Here is an 18,255-nt window from a genome sequence, read left to right as displayed (position 1 = left end):
ACAACACACATGCCTGATGCATCATCACTTGAATCTGACTCTTTCATGCTATCCTGAGAGTGCATTACTCATTGGAATAATGAAGTCGATAAAAAAAAATATAATTGAATTAATTCAAAGTTACACTTCTGTATACTAATTGCTTGTTAAGGAAAAAAGGGAAATCTAGGAAATAAACAAAATTATCTGCTTACAAATCAAACAAAATGAATAATGACCAAGTAGTAAGAAAAAGCACCAAAATACCTAATAGTTCATGGTGAAGCTCCAAAAGATGTACAGGATTTTTTAAAAGTCAGCACTACTGCTTTACGTGTTGTATGATAGAAAGATTTCATCATGGATGATGAATGAACTTAGAATGTTTCTACTTTATTATTAAAACTTTATTACAAAGCATTCTGGCTCACTCGGTCATAAAAAAATCCAATCATGGTCAAGTGAAAATGCTTTGAAATAAAGTTTTAATATTAATGAGAAAAATAATGCAGATTTTATTCATAATCCAATCATTTCACTACTTAATTATTTTTTATTTAAAAAAACCATCAATATTTCCAAAACTTGGGGAGTAAAACCAGAACACTAAATAAGCTACATAACAAATAAACTAATTATAGTAGTTATTATGCATGGAAAGCAATCTGATAGGTAAGATGTAGTTGGCTGAGGAGGCTTGTATAGGGAGTGATATGCACTTCTGTTTTATGTAAAACATATTGGTAGATGCTTGTTTTTGATTGTGAGTGCCACAAATGTTCTGTCAAACACTGGCGTCAAATTTAGTGCTATAACTGAGCTTGTTAATTCCCACACATTCATACTTTGCAATTACAACATTTTGAAAGAGAAGCTATTTCAAATTGCATCATTAAAAATTTTGTTGCATACTACATTGACATCAGCTTATTGGTAGGCAACAACCTACTAACTTTACGGCATTCAAGTAGAAAAAATGAAGCATTTTACTATCCATTAAAACTAATTTCGGAGTTTTTTAGTCCAATTTTGTTTGTTGGAGAAAAAGACAAGACATTATGAATCATTATATCACACCCCATAAACTGCAAAAACCAGCAGTTTGAGTATAAGGTAAGCCTGATTAAAAACAAAGACGTAATGAATCCAAGATATGTTTCAATGAAAACCAACTTAATGCAAGACAGATTTCAATGAAAACCTAATAAATGCAAGGCAAATTTTTGAGGAAAACTATTAAATGCAAGGCATAATATTGTATGACAAGAAAATAGACCACCTATTTGATCATGCAGTGGTTCATGCAGAGATATAGAAGTAGCCTGCTAATACTCATCATCTTGGGTCAAAAAAAGACGATAGTTCATGCATGTAGAAGAAAAGATAAAAATTAAATTCAGTAAATTTCAACTAAATATCATGCACAATAAATAATCACAAAGTTTTACATTGAGAGTCCATTTGTTCATTATATATACAGCTCTGGAAGAGTCTTACAGAGACAGGCATACAGAATAGAGTGAGATTATCTCAGAAAATACAAAAAAACATCCTCAAATGACATATTACTGGTTCACATAAAAAATATGCAATTTCTACAAATTTAGAGCCATTCATGGATGTCTCCTTTGGCTTAGTTCCCTATGAAATTTTCCATCATATCCATGAATGTGTCACACACATTTGAAATTGGTGTTCTTAAAAGCACATCTAGTTTATGCAAGTAGTAGAATGTACTATAGCCCTTAACAATGGTCAATCACGTTACATAAATGGAGCCACAATAACTTCATAAGGAATTCCCTTTGGGGGATGGAAGAAGAAACTGAAACAACTAACTGGAATAATTCATATTTGCTAAAAGAAATATATTCCTTAAAATTCCTAACATTTTTTTAAATCTTGATTAATTTCAATATTTCATTATCATTTTTCAAAGTAAAACTACACCCTGTACCTAGGCAATGGCACTACACTGTTGAAATTGATCAGGAACAATAAAAAAAAGTGTGGGAAATTATCGCATATGAGGGTAATGTCAAAAGGAAGCTCTACAATTTTTTTAGATTTAGAAAGCAACATTTATTTTCAATAAATGAAACAAATTTTAAAGCTTGAACTTTCCTCTATTTTCTTAAATAATTGCCATTTCAGTAAACACATTTTTGTAGGCACTAGGGCAGTTTTGTAAGCCCATGTCATATCAGCTAGCCAAGTCATTGAGGAAGCATTGGATCTCATCATCGTTGCTTGCAAAGGGCGATGAAACCTGAGCGTTCCACTTCATACGTGAGGCCAAACAGTGATCATGTGAGCAGTGACATTCTACTCTGCCCAAGCTGAGAGCATTCAAACAAACTATCTGTAAGCAAAATCATGGCAGCTATGTTTTGGGATCAAAATGGGGTATTATTTGTTGACTTCATGGCTACTGAGACCACAATAAATGCTATCAGTTATTGTGAGACACTTAAACAACCAAGAATTGGGTGATTCAGAACCATAGATGAGGAAAGTTTAGCAAGGGCATAACCCTTCTCCATGAGAATGCTCGCCTCCATGTCCTCTATCATACCATCACTCACTTCTAACAGCTTGGATCAGATATCACTATCCACCTTCTCTATCATCTGGACGTGGCACTTAGTGACTAACACTTGTTTCCTAACTTGAAAGAAAATTTACCATGAAGGCTTTTCAGTAATGATGATGAGGTGAAAGATGAGGTCCTATAGTTCATCTATAGAATGGTGGTGAGCTGGTATGACATGAGCAGACAAAAACTGCTCTAATGCCTCCAAAAATGCATTGCCTTAAATGGCATTATTGAGGGAAAATAAATAAATGTACAATCTTTAAAATGATCCATCAATTACTGATAAAAAACTTTCCTTTTTCTATTAATTTGGAGACCTTCCTTTTGGGATTATTCTTGTATTTCTATTAGTATGCATGGTTATTCCAGTATTCCATGATTTTGTTGGTCAATATCAATTGAAATTAACTAGATTTTTCATACCTAATACTCAATCAAGAAAATTGGTATTAGTTGATGTTAATGAGTGATTTGCTGTAACTTGTGTGTGCATTTTTTTTGCTGAGAGTGAAAGTGAATAAGTGAAATAAGTGGGTAATTGTAGAAGCTGCACAATTAAATACCATGGAGACAGTTGAAAAAAATGAGTATTAAGATAAAACAGAAGGGCATAAATTGACAACTCACTGTGTTGGAACTGTGAAGGTGGACTGGCACCAACAGGAAAAGTTGATACTACAAGAAGATATTTCCCAGATTGGGTTGCTCATTGTGCCAACTGTGTCTGATTACATACTAAAACTAAGTATACAAAAATCTTCTCGACTTTTGTTTTTCAACAATTTTAGGGCTAAGTATCAGAAGGAATTTACTCCCACTATCATAAACAACAAGAATACCTATCCAAATATTTTAAAATGAATTTTTTTTCTGCCATATATAGTTCATTCAACGTAATAACATAAAATGCAAATATTAATGGTGCTCTTTCATTCTAAAAATTATGCACCATCAAAACAGGAATTTCAATTGCATTTGTCTCAAATGCATGACAACAGGAGGTAGTCTATAGAAATGAAGAATACAAGGTATTTTTCCATACTTTTATAACAGGAATGACGTAGTTGGATTCATAGGCATCATCTACAGGTACATGAAGATGACGCCTATGTATCCAAGCTGGCCATACCTGAAATAAAAGTGTTTGGAAAGATATCTTGCATTCTTCATTCCTTAAGATAAATTTCCAAATAGTCAAGACTGATAGCAACAACAGAAAGGCTTACTTAAATTTGACATTTTTTCTGTAATAAGATGGCAAAAGCTAACAAATGTTTTCTTTGATAATTGAAAACATCTTCACTCAGAAAACTTAAGAAGGAATAAAAATGAAGGTCTTCAAAAGGGAATTTTTGAAAACCTTTTTCACTGCAACTACAGTCCAAATGCTAAATTCTTACATGTAAGTAAGCCCACAATCTACTTCATTCATAACTTGTGTCCTTATCACTGAATCAAATATCAACAATTGATAGCAGATATAATGACCCCAAAATTATAGAGCTAGCTTTGTTACAAAACTAATGGGCCATTTTGCACAACCAAAGTACCTCTCGGGGAAACCACCTTTGCTTCTTATATTGTGCAAAATACTCCATTGTCTAAATTACAGCATTTTGCATAGATGTAGCTGAGATGCTAGGTTACCTAGTTATTCCAGCGTGAAGAAGTCCTTCATGTACATAGATGAAAGGATGGATTTATAAGTATTTGTAATGACTTGTGGATCAACCAGTATGCCATATATGAAGTAAAATTAATACATGGCAGCATTATTTAAATTAATTTACCATGGTCTCATATTTTCAATTTTATCGTTCCATAAGTAACCAAAACTATCGAAAAATTCTAAACAGAATGTGGGAATGCATGAATTAACCACACTTTGTTTCATCATGATCATCCATGTGACTTCTTTTCTTTTACGGTCCATATTAGAACTTAAAGGATAGAGTACATTCCATCACTTTTTAAATGTGGAGTATTTTCTAACCTTCTGCATGTAGGATATTTATTTCAATGACAATATCTTGCTAAAGAGGAGGCAATGGAAACATCAAACTACCTATGCACATGTAAAAGTAATTTATATAGGCATACCCTACACAGACATCAACCAAAAGACCAATTCCATTGGCAAGCTGCTTGGATTTAAAAATAAGCAGTTAACACTTACTTGTTGAAAATGTAATTGATGGGAACTTGGAGACAAAGAAAAAGATGGGGAGGCGTAAGAATTTATATTTTACAGCCTTTCTATCAATACACTCACATAAGAATGTTTAAGGCTTCCATAATAGAGTCACCAAATTAATGATGACTCTTCAAACCAACCAAAGCTTGAAAAATGACCTCTCAAATGATTTGCCAAAGTAAAATTTTCCCACGCCACTGCCTTCTTAAATATAAAATCTTTTTAAGGATTAATAAACTATAATTAATTAGAATTGAATATATATTAGTAGAGTCAATATAAAAAAGAAATCACCTTCTTTACCTTTAGCCTGCCGCCTGCGCTTGCAATCATAATCAAGTCTTCTCCCTTGTAATTTTTTCCTATGGTGCTATAAAGGAAACAAAACTTCAGTGTGTAAGTAGGTACATATCTCTTTCTTAAATTCCACTCAAGGTAGTTATCAAGTGGATGAGCCGTCAAGAGAAACATTTCCTACATGAAGTCCCAACCTATTTATTACAAGCACTTTAATGAAAATAAATAAATAAATGCGCCTCCTGATTCAAATTATTCCACGATCAGAAAATGTACGCATGTAGTGAGATTTTCATGGCAAAAATACGCAATAAGAATTTAAACTTCCATCTTGAGGTACGGGGGCATGAAATTTTGAGAGAATATTACATAATCAAGTACAGAGTAAATCTAATGGAAATTGTAAAAGAATTGCAAAGTGAACAAGAATTGCATAAAAATGCAAAAATTATGCGAGAATAAAATACAGCTTCACTCAGCTCCTAAATAGTTGTCGAAGAATACTAAAATCTATCTCCCTAAAGTGAGTGCGACACTTTTTCAGAGCGTAACAGTTAAATGAAAAAGTATTTCATGAAAACGCATAACTACACCCAGAGTAAACAATGGAAGGGGTAATATTTGAGTCAGTTAGTCGTTGTCTAAGTTTTTTACATTAAGTCTCATAAAAGAAACTCTAAATAACAGAGCACTTATTTGGTGAGACTTTATTAAAAATTACAAGTATGTACTTGAAACATTTAAAAAATTAAAAATAGTGCATATATTGCTCCTTCTTCAGGAACCTGTCATCTATTTTCTTTAAACAAAAATTGCTACTACTTATGCCGAGGGAGGGAAAATCTGCAAGCTAACCATTTATTTTATCTTATTTTGTCCGGAGAGCTTCTCTAATGAACAAATTAGTTGGCCTGAAAATCAATATAAGTTTTCTGAAAATAATCATTAATTTATTAATATATTTTTCATGTCCATTCCAGACAGAAATGAAAAATCTAAATTTCAAGATTTAAGAGAATAAATAATCATTCTAAAACTTACCATGACTTCTTTGAGGTCTTTTGTTTGAAGGTGATGGAGAGGTTCCAGGAAGTTTTGCTTAACATTATCATCCAATGAATACTTTACATCTGCCATTTGCTTCATTGACTCACCCATTTCAATAAGTGCAAGAGCTGTGAAAGGATTGAAAAATCAAAATTTGTAATTTCAGAAAATATCAGAAGAATTATAGAAAAAATGACATAAGCATCACACTCTAATTTTATTAACAATGATTATTTTATTTTTAATTCCCTAAGAGCATTTACAATTTCAAAATTTTAATTAGTAGGTTAATAACCCAAAGGCAATGTCAAAAGCATGGCATTACTTAATGATGGGTCTTTAAAATTTCTTTATTCAGTTATACCATGGGAGAGTAAGCCCAAATTATTGCAATGCATATATTTATAGTTTATTACACATCATTTATAGTCATTCTAATATTCCAAACCCATATTGAGAAAAATGATGGACATCTTAAATAAAATTGAAACGAAAAGGCTAAGGAAAAATTTAATATGATCATAGTTCTTTATTGGCAACTAAACTTAGTCATTGAAGTAAGAGGATACGTTTAAATTGGAGGATTTTTAGAGGTTGGCACTAGGAGGAATGGAAAAAAAAATCAAAGGGAGGACTGGGCATAGTGGGGAAAGAGAAGGTTGTCAGGGCAAATCTAAAACAAGTAGAATTTGTGGATCCACATGATAATGCAAGACAAATGAGATGCTGAAGATGGCAATTAGAAGGAAAACAAGGCAGAGTATTAGGGAGGAAAGGTAGAAAGTACACAATGCTAAAGAAAGAGTTAATGTAATGTGTGGTATAGGACCTAAGGATGATTCGGGTCATGTTATTCAGGGGAAGTACAGCAGTGTGTAGGGCCTGGGTCCATCGAACCTACCCTAACCCAGTACGCAGACTACTGCTAATAATATTAAGAGACAATTCTTCATGCTAAGACTGGCTGCTAATTGATTGATCAGGCCAAAAATCATGTAAGAAGGTACCATATTACAATTAGACTTCAATTTGATTTTAAGTTAATGGCCAGGTCTAGCCTCCATTGGCTCTACCAATAGCTTTACCTTCTTATAATGCCATATCACCATTACTATCTAGACAGATTAATCTAGCAGTGTATTTCAAACATGTATGAACAAAGTAAAATTTTAAATTTTGTGTAGCGTGGCACTTAGATTTCTGCAGAAAAACATTTGTTTGAAAAAATTACATGTTTATGCCTAAATTTTGAAATATCTTTGGCTCATTGGAATTTTAAGAGCCAGAATATGAACTTAAGCTAATGAAGAGCAAATGAATATATACTAAGAGGTACACAGTCAAAGCTAGACTTGCAACGGAAAAGTCAAGGACTACGGCAGTGGAAATGCATAGGTGAAAATGTTAAGTGTTCGTTTTTTTTTAAAGAAACTGAATTATTATTAAATAACCCTCCAATGGACTACAACCTTGATGTGGCAGAAAGGGTTGTACATTCCGTTGATCCCTAGAGCTGTACTGGCAGGGCCAATGATAATAGCTCTTGGAAGGGTCACCTAAGCAGAAGAGTAGGAGCCAGATGGTAGTCCATGCAGTTCCTCAGTGAGTGGCTGCAAAGGCATCTGACCCCAGTGCAGCAGCCATTTAAATGATGTTGTCATATTTTAACACTATTGAGGAAGGCAATTGGAAACCACTTCAATTATCTTTCCTGTTATAATATGGATGGGAACAAAGAGATAATGAATTTTGTCAATGAAAGGACTTGACCCAGTGGGGCGGGTGTTGTTCCCAGCAGAAGGGGGCAAGGCCTCCACAGTTGTCATCACACGAAATCCTTGCACAACCAAGCTGAAAGCAGGGGAAAATAAGACTCAGAAGAGGAACGACATGGTTTGGGCAGGGACATGAAATTTTTAGACAATGTTAAGGACTGGTAAAATAGAAAGCATTTAGAGAGAGAAATGGAGAAAAAGAATAAAATGGAGAAAGAAGGTTAAGATGCTTAAGGGTTGTGGGAGGTGAGCTGGAGCCAGAGAGAGAGAGAGAGAGAGTGGGATTACTGGAGTGATAGTTACAGAATATTTGATAGAAGGGGGGAGAAGAGCCTGCAAAACTTAATTAGAAACTGGCAGTGAATATTGAGAAGGTTATGGATAGTATTCTAAAGCAAGAGATAAAAGCCAACTTGACCAATCTAGTGTTAATCCAGGTGACACGTAGTCATTGAGAGGAGGAAATAAACAAAGTTTATGAAGAATTTGAAGACATAATTGGGAATATGACAGGACGGAAGCACCTAATAGTAATTTTGGCTAGTTTGATGGCAGTTTCTGGAGAATGGAGGGATGGAACAAGATAGAAGGGAATGGTTTAGCAATCAGAAATGATCATGGAGAGAAATAAATGAAGAATTCAGGGAAAAGGCTTGCTAATAACTAATACATGGCTCAAACATTATCACAGGCATCGTCAGTACCAATGAGGATGCTGGGAGAAACAAGTAGGTGCTAGTTTGATTATAACATGGTTTGAGATGAATTTAAGAACACCACCATTAACTCAAATAGATTCCCAGAGGTAGACAAAGATTCAGCTCTTAATATAGTCATCATAAATTGCAATCTAAAATTCAAAAGGATTAGGAGGAGTAGGCTTGTTTAAAAGTGGTATTTGAAACTTTAATACAAGTAAAAAGGAAGGAGTACCAAGAAAAACTTGGCATTTAAATGACGCGAGTCATGTAGATGGTTTGGGAAAGTTGGATAGATCTTACAAATGGGATAGAAAAAGCAACAAAAGGAAACAATAGGAATGGTAAAGAATAAGAGAAGCCATGGATCAAAGGGGAGAGGAAGAACGAAAGAAGAAAATGGAATAATGTTATTACATGGCAAAGGGAAGAATGTGGCACAAAGCACTTAATAATAAATGGCAAGAAATTAATTGGGCCCAGGAAATGTGGTGGAAAGTACATTGAAAGGATATGAAGAAACATCAGTCAGGGAAAAGTGGAGGCACTATGTAAGGAGAATTGCCAGGATGCATGCCACTAAGGTAAAATAATAGCAATGATAAGAGATAAAACAGAAAAGTTTAAATGGATCCAGGAATGATTCAGGGAAGGTGAAAAGAAAGCATAGTAAAGCTTTAAAATAAAGATATTTGACCAGCCAGTTTGGTAATAGAAAGAGAATGTGATGGTGAAGAGGATAGCTTGGGTTCAGGGATATTAAATAAAAATAGATAATACCTGGGGTAGATAGCCAGGGTAGAGGGAGGAAACAAGGTGGTAGAAATATGAGTTAATTGTGATATGCAGGTGATTATTCTAATTAGGGCCCATCCAGAAACTGATTTCATTGATAGAATACATTTAATGATGAAATAAAAAGCATTAATTAGAGCCTTCACATATGTTAACAGGGACACACATACCAAAAACACTGTCCTCTCCAAGTTTCCTGCCATAAGTAATCATACATTCTCCTAAGACACCTTCTGGTTGTGGATAAGTCGATGCTTTTGCTTGGCCACTAAGTTTTGAGATCCCTTTCACAGCTGCCATTTTGGCTCGAGCAGTAGGATTTGGCTGCAGGTATTCCTTCGTCTTGATTTGTAATTCTTCTACTAGCTCATATGTGACATCTGTTTTCTGTATATGAGGAAGGGAATCAAACATGCATAACCCAGTAAATAGCCATAATTCAAATGGTTATCAGCTTATAAACATGAATAATTATAATTAATAAATCCATATTAAAAAAGAGATATTGGCATATTTCTCAAGACTAGTATTATGTACGAGTGCTGAATCACTTCATAACAGAGCACCAAAGACAGAAAAACCTTGATGAAAATATTTTTTACTACTACCATGAACGGCATATGCCATGCAGATAACGAGAGATGATAATGTTGGGGAGTGATGAAGGGGCTAGCTGAGAAGAGGGAGAGACAGGAGATGTGAATTAAATCAATTTTTGGAATGCTAACTGCTGGTCCTTAAAAAAACTATTCCAAGTGTTAGTGAGACTGAATACTTGTGGCACTTTAAGCCAATATATGTTTGAACATGTATTATACAAATCAAATTTTATGAACATCTAATCATATCCATGTTACTTGCAATAGTCAAGTGGATATATATAAATGCATAATAAATATCAACTTTTAATTTCACCGGCATGCTATTACATAGTACTGAAATCTCTTTTGGTCAAAAATACCTGCCACAAAAATCTGATTTACTTGAATCCATAAAACTGAAATCTATATGCTAATGAGTTTGTTTTGAACAATGATGTTTTTCCTTGGCATTTGTAAGATGATCTGAAGTACAAGATGCCTTGGATGACTTTTCTGTTTGCACGAATGAAAATAACAAAGAAAAAAATTTGCAAAAAGGTTTGAGAGATCTTAGAATGGTATTAAATAATCACTTTTAGGCTCCACTTGGATTACATCTTCCAGATCAATACCAAGCTACACATTTTACACTTAGTGCACAAGGCTGTCATGAAAAATAATGGTTAAAAAATTAAGTCCTACAACATACTGAAGGATTTCTCACTAATGAATATATGTACATGTGTTTATTATAAATTCCATTTCTTATACATTGTCCCATCAAATATAGCCATAAATAACTTTTTAAAGATATTTTTTATAACCATATTTAGATCCTGCTGCAAGGTACCAAAATTAACCTGATAACTTCAACATCAAATTTTAACATGAATTGAAAGATATGAAGATAATGACTAACAAATTTTGGAATGCCAAATATCTCTTCTTTTGTTCCATTAACTATATTTTTTAAACAATACTTGTCAGTTGAAATATACTTCCTTGTAAATTGACTTACTCTTTCCATATCCACAAAGTCCACATCAAGTTTTGTTCCTTCCGCTCCTCCCATCTTCTCAGTCATATACTGCAATAAAATAATACACCAACCATTAGGCAGAGCATGTAAAATCTTATTTGTAGTTGGAAAAACATGACAAACAAGTCATGTACTACAATTTTGTAGAAAACATGCAAGTTGAGATTTGCAGATAATCTAAAATTCTTTCTAGTTTGTTATCAAAGTCTGTAACATCTCACTCTAGCTCTCATTATATGTTTGTTGGACATTTTCTGTACTATTCTCTATTCAGATTTCCAAAGTCAACCCTCAAAAGCATCATATTTATGTGAAACCACTTACTGTGAAGACCAAGTTTCCGGAGTTTACACACACTTTGCCCTTGTGAGAGCCTTCAAGAAATATTACTAGGCTTAACTTAATTGAATATATCTACCACAGGATCAGAGATGGAGATTATCCAAACAAAGAAAGCCTCTTGGGTATCTTAATATGTTTTCAAACTGAAACCATCTCACTTAATGTTTTCATCCAGTCTCAACTAGATGAAAATATTATATCATTCTCAATCACACTAATTAATTTACTCAATTTCATCATTGCTTCCTTATAACCATACCTATTTTTTCTGTGCGCATACAGCTCAGATAAATGTACTGCTTTAATACTGTTTTTACTCTGAATCAGTTTTTTAAACTATTTAATCAAAATTCTTGAGATTGTCATTGCTTTCATTTTATTAGATCCGTATTCATACAATATTTCTCACACTGATCCTGTAATGCTCTCAGCAAAGACTTCAATCCCTTAGCTAACTGCATGAGGCTTTATCATATCCCCATCAGGTCAACTTCTCACCTTCTTTTATTATTATCCACATTCCTCACCATGTTTCTCTTACAATTCCTTTTTGTACATAAGCTAAAAACACAAGGGATAAAGATGAACTCCTCTATCCATCCCAATTCTTTCTCCACAATTGAGATGAATAAATCAAATACATCAACAAGATTTGTAGCTATCATGGAGTAAGAGAATTGGATAAGGAATAATGAAGGGCTTCATTTAACCCACATTTGGAATGGAATCAAGTCATGACATATATGTCCACAGCTTCATTTGGAAAACAAGAAAAAATTTTAAATAAACATTTTTGCTAGAAAACATACAATTAGATCAACACTTAAACAGAAATAGTGATAGGGTGAATCTGGCGCAAAAAAGCTGACTTTTGCGTGCCGGCAACCGTTTTTCTGCATTTAGTGGTAATTCGAATTCAAAATTGGGATTGTATTTAACAGAACTATTTGGCTTTTCCACTAGTGTTCCCGAGCAATAGAAACTTGGCGGCTAAACTTTATGACATGAGCCAATTAAAATAGAGTTAAATGCATCGGTGACGTTGTGAAATCCAATGCGATCTTGCTCCTTAAGTGAAAATATAGCTTCCATGAATACTTTCCGGGTACTTGCTTGTGCCTGACGGAGGGATTTTGGCTGTCATTGTCGCTGGGCAAGGGGAGCAAAGGTTTATGGCTAAATTTGCCTCGCAATGGGAGAAAGGGAAAATCGGCAAAGGGAATGGTTTCTTTCCTTGCAACCAGTCGTGTAATACAATGCAAAACATAGCAGCCTGGAGAGGTGTACGGCACTCATTAAAAGGATGGGGAAGGGTCAATCATTTGCAAACAAGATATGACCAGTATTAAGCATAGGATAACCAACTTCTTCTCTTTTAGTCTTCAGGCAGATTGGCACATAACTTATTTGCAGATATAACCTAAGTACCCTGTTTCAATAAAAGTCATTGACTTCCTTTTAACACAATACGTATATTTCTAAACAGTACACACAAATCACCCGGCAGACAACATTCCCCATTGGATGAATTCTCAAGAGTTAAACCGGTGATTCTAAACTGGGCTGTAGTTACAATGTGAAGCACTCCACTTGCTGAAGATTACTGTTACAGGGTGCAGCACCTAAAAACTGACTCAAAAGTTCCATAAAACCAACCGTTCACACAAGTGAGTGTTTACATTTTGATTGTTCCACCTAACTTACAATTAGATTGGTCGATAGGGAAATTCATGTGATATTCAATTAAAAATTGCAAGACCAAAATGATCAGAGTCCTAACCACCTGATTGTTACTGCAAGCGAATTAATTAGCACATAATTATATAGCATGTTATCATCAGCGAAAACATATTCATAGCATAAGGCTGGTTGATCTTTTGATGACGTGAGGGACCCATTTCTCAAGGCTAAAAGTCAATTTACAAGTGTTCTATAGACGGTATTAAAGTCAACATTTAACTTTCCAACTTATACTTCTTGATGTGTGAAATGTGATAGATATTCAAGTTGTTGGGAGAACAGGGTGGAACATAAATGGGAAAGCTCCCATCCCTAAATCCCCCCTGGAAACATTTTAACAGGACCTATATATTAAACTGGTTTAAATGATGAAACAATTAACTCCTCCATTGAAGACTCGGGAATCATCACAGTCAAAACTTCTGAGATCTGGCTATAGAATCCCATTGATAAAGTGCAAAAAATATCTCCATTTAATATAATCAACGGAAAACATGTTCTATAGGCGTTTTAGACCAGACTTAAATTACGTACCAAATTGCAAAGGAAAATGATCAAACACGTATCATAATACACTCTTAATTCTGGATATAAATCTACTTCTGCTCTGTGAGGAATTTTTTTAGGCCAACAGCGCAAATGTAACATTAAATGGCATGACGCTAGTCAGATATGACAAAAAGCCAAGAAGGAATTAAGGATACCCATGGGTGAAGTATGCAAGTACAAAAATAGTATTTTTGTGAGTTTAAAAATATGAATTGAGTGTATTGATAGGGATCCCTGTAGTCAAGCGAACAAGTCAAAATATGCTTCAGTTCCTAAGGTTCCATCATTTACCCAGTTGGACAAACTGGCATCATCCCAAGCAGATAATTTCATCGTTCACATAGCGAGAGGCTGAATTGAAGGGGCTACAAACACAACACCACTGTGATAATTAGCCAAACCATGGGCAAAGGAGTCACTTAACTCCAACAGCTCACCTGCTTGGCCACTACTCTGTTATAAAATACTGAATGTGATAGATTTGGATTCGCAAGGATTTCTAACAATTTTATTTTTTTTAATTTTGTTGAACTCATGGTTAATAAATAACACGTGGTTTTAAACACAACTGGGTACACCCTAGCTGGCAGATTACATGAATTAAAAATAACGATAGAAGTGAGAGAATTTGTACTCAGAAGAGAGCTCAAAATATACGGGTTTTAGACAAATGAATATTCTAGCACCAAAAATTTAGTGTAAAACATTTCCAATACTGTTCATGAATTGAGAAGTTGAAGATAATTTCATTTATACAATTTATTCAATATATGCCTGAGCACAATCTGCTGGGAACACCTTAAAAAACCTTGTTAGCCTAGCTTTACATTAGCGTTGACTTTTTTATAGCAATAAAATACAATTTTACCATTAATCACATTTTAGCTCTATAAACTCTAAAAAAGGAGTTTCCTGCTAAGTGAAATGAGAAAATATTAAGCAATAAACAAAATATAATTCTCAGAAATTAAAACATAGAATACAGAGAGTAGTCATGTGGACTGATTTAAATTGATTCACCAATGCGTACAAGTATATATTCACCATTAAAAATCACTTGAATTGACGGGTGTCTAATTTCACAATCTTGCATTTACTAATCTGAGAACATTGTTTTGGCGCAAAACAGTAATTTTTGAGCCTTTTATGCATTGCATTTATATGTATTATGAAATACTGAGCGTTTCAATGAAGACTAACAGTTAAATCATTTACAACTCGTCTACAATCAACAAATTGTGGTTTATAATCTGGTGAAAATCTGATACTGGATTTCCTGCAAACGATTTCCTGCTTCACAAACTGACCCCTGCATGATATACAATAGCATTGAGCCATTGTATTTACCAATTATCCATTTATTTTAGAATCTAAAAAATATAAAATTAACATATTTAATCTATTATTCCACAAACTAAAAATTCAATTAATTTAACTAAATGCCCCTGTAATTCAGGATTTTCCAGGACTAATGTAATTTGTATTTCCCAAATTTTCTATGCTTTCTGGATAGCATATTGTAATTCTCTGACTTCTACGCATATTTGGTACCGAAATTTGTGCTCATTGACTATTCCAAGCATTCTTGGAATGATGTGCGCGTATGATTCCTCTACTTTCCACGGTTTGCTGGACTAAAATTTCAAGCGACTTTACACACGAACATACGCTCAATGGCGGAAAGACATTCTCAATGATAAGGATAATGATTGAATATTGTGTTTGCAATTCTCAAGGATAAGGAAATGTATGCATTATTATTAGTGGCACTCTACCGTCCTACGGTAGATTTTTGATGGACCCTATGACTACATGCTCCTTTACTTTTAAATCCGAACTAACAAGACAAAACATCCGCAGAACCAATAGTACATGTTACAGTGACCCATTAATTGGTTCTGCGTCATTTCGAACTCCCTAAATTCAATCCAAAATTACTATTTTTGTCCTCCCAATTCCTCGCACGAATTTCCACCGTCGAACGGGAGCACCATGGATATTCCGAAAGAAAAGCGCAGAGGGGTACTTCTCCTTCAATTGTGCACTAATTATGTAGGCGGTGCCGTCGTTCTAAACGCAATTTCATTCGCCCCACTTGGCTGCTTCCCTCATCGTACGGAGCGTCAGGCGAAGCCACGAACACCGTGGCTACCGACAGGCCAACCGTTAAGAGCCCGCTAAACCCGTAGTCTCTATGTCAAGGTCACAAACGCGAGAGGAACGCGCGCATACACACATCCAACCAGCTGAAACTACCGCAACACGCGGAAGGAAGCCTGCTTGCCTACGTAAAGCAACGGGGTGCGAGGTGGGCGTGCTTTAGAACTGGAGAAACAGGTTCGTTAATCGTGGAAAAAGATTCCGCAGAGGCGTCTCGCGGTCGCTGGAATCCGTCACGGGACGCTAAATCGCCGTGGCGATGGACGGATGGATGGGATGGAGGGAGAGATGATTAGGGGGGGATGGGGGAGGCATTGACTAATGTCCCCCCAAATTGGGAGGGGGGACAGTGGTGCTAATCTGGCGTTTCTTTTGGGCATCCTAATCGACTCCCGACTGGAAAGACGATGGATAACTGCATGCAAACGTATCCATGCCCGAGTAATTGTACTGTACCTCATTGAGTCTCTTGTAGACAAAAAAAATACATCAGTTTTTTTTCAGTCTAACTTCAAGGATCTATCCATACTGAATTTAAGTTCAAACACTGAAGTAATTCTGTCGAAAAGTTATTCATTGATTGACCAGGCTTCGACGCAGGCGGTCATTATTAGGTAAACTCATTCCACACACACCGGTTAAGGTGACAAAGAGTAACGAAATATATTTAAAACGAGTTCTTCGTTTTCTTTTTTATTGTGTTTGCAAGAAAATGAGCATAGATTTGGATGGAGTCTTATGTGATGTGGGTGGAGGAAATAAGTTGGACATGGAGGAAGACAAACACCGAAGATTTTTAATAGGGTGTGCTGAGAGAGGAAGTTACAAGGGGGATTGTGCAAAAGGCAGAAAAAAGTGGATGGAGGAAATATAGTAGTGAAACGCAGTGATATTCTGACGCCCGTAAAAAGGCTGGGTAAGCAGGGCAGAGCAAGGAAGAGAGTGGTGGGTTATTTAGAAAGGATGAAGACAGGCAGAAGTTACGAAGGTGTGAAGAACAACCTGGATCCGATACTTAACTTTAAAAATGTAGAATAGCTTGAATGAATCGTTCGTGTGTGTCATTTTATCGCCTCGATAAGTGTTCTAAACCACCACATTGGTGAAATGTCATTGAAAATTTCAACAGGTTGGTTTTGCTCGGTGTATGCTAACTTCATAAATCAGGCATTAAGGCGTGTGCTGCATAGACTTGGCTGCCTCAGCGTCAACAAAAATGTATTGAATCCAATGGCGATTATGAAGAAAAATTAGAGAATTGTTCAAGCTTTAAAACGATATATCATTATTGACAACAAGCGTTTCTTTCTATTTAGGGAAACATAGATCCCAATTTTGGGATTACCCTCGTATGTACATATTCATTTGGGGTGGTTTCCTATGACGACGCTAAAGAGCACGCATATAATGCGACAAAGAATATTCTTCCTGGGGAACCGACGAGGCTCAGGCAGTCGTTTTGGGCACGCATGTGGTCAGTGGGTCGGAGATTTCTGTCCAATGATCCGGTCAATCGTTTTCGCGATTATTTTTCAACCATCCACTCGGAAGGTATACATATTTTATCCGTCGAGTAAATCGCGTGGACTTCTCATTGCTGGAAAGTACGATTGACCCGACGAGCAACCAACAGCCGATATCTTATGGGATACTCTGCTCTATCAGATGATCACGTGATTCATGATAATCCAGTTTCTTGATGACGGGCAAACCGCTTCTGTCTCGATGCCGTTCACTCGCAAGCCCGTTGTAAATGCGTCCCTTTTAAAGGATGAAATATCACTGCGATGAACGCACCGTCGTAATGGCCTTTAATGTCTCGACGATCGTTCTTCTGTGATCATTCAGCGGGCGATTTTCCTTCTAATTAATAGCCTTATGAGGGTACATACCGAAAGGGAGAATAAATGCAAACAAATGAGCCGTTAATCTTCTGCGATGATTTACACAAGCAATTAGTCATCTCGAAACAGGTTAATCCGCAACAACCGCAAATGAGTGAAGCTCTTTCCCGCCGGAAAAATCCCCCGGCTACATTTTGGTCCCGCGGAGCTGCGAGGTCAGCGGCTGGACAATGAAAGAGATGAACTGGTTAACTCTGCCCGCTTAAGTGTCTGGTCGAGGGCATCGGCTCAAATCTCGCATTTTTTATCAAACAATCAGCACATCGTGAAAGTGTTGTTAAGAAACATTTACTAACAGTAAGTAAGAGCTAGGAACTACGTGGTGTGTTCAAGTGACACGGTCTCCTAATTTTTTCTAACAAACTACCTTAAACTAGAAAGTTGAAACTTTTTTTCACTTCTCGACATAATCTCCTTGTGTGGGTGTACATATTTTTCATAAAGCCGACACCATTACTGTATTTCATGGCCGAGGCATCCTGGGTTGGCTCATTCTCATGCAACGTTCGACCTTCGAACTGCCGCACTCACGAACGAACATTTTTCATATCGACAACAA

The 18,255-nt window shown here is 35.6% G+C and overlaps 1 protein-coding gene across 20 annotated transcripts in view; it reads right to left on the bottom strand.

The window, feature by feature from the left end:
- EndoA (SH3 domain containing GRB2 like, endophilin-A) overlaps window positions 1–18,255 on the bottom strand; it is a 339,179-nt gene that overhangs the window by 21,898 nt on the left and 299,026 nt on the right. For 10 of the 20 annotated variants that reach the window (XM_071594195.1, XM_071594199.1, XM_071594207.1 and 7 more), the window contains exons 3-7: window positions 10,981–11,049; window positions 9,552–9,768; window positions 6,108–6,241; window positions 5,064–5,139; window positions 3,203–3,250 (exon numbers count right to left, since the gene is read on the bottom strand). In XM_071594195.1, the coding sequence (XP_071450296.1) occupies window positions 3,203–3,250; window positions 5,064–5,139; window positions 6,108–6,241; window positions 9,552–9,768; window positions 10,981–11,049 (544 nt within the window). The remainder of the gene's footprint in view (window positions 1–3,202; window positions 3,251–5,063; window positions 5,140–6,107; window positions 6,242–9,551; window positions 9,769–10,980; window positions 11,050–18,255) is intronic. The other 10 variants (XM_071594204.1, XM_071594206.1, XM_071594209.1 and 7 more) reach the window with 3 other exon arrangements.

This window comes from Hetaerina americana, unplaced genomic scaffold (genome assembly GCF_022747635.1).
Source record: "Hetaerina americana unplaced genomic scaffold, ioHetAmer1.1.p SCAF_6, whole genome shotgun sequence".
Classification (NCBI taxonomy): domain Eukaryota; kingdom Metazoa; phylum Arthropoda; class Insecta; order Odonata; family Calopterygidae; genus Hetaerina; species Hetaerina americana.
The sequence above is the reverse complement of the archived record's forward strand: the minus strand, read 5'-3'. Positions and strand labels throughout refer to the sequence as shown.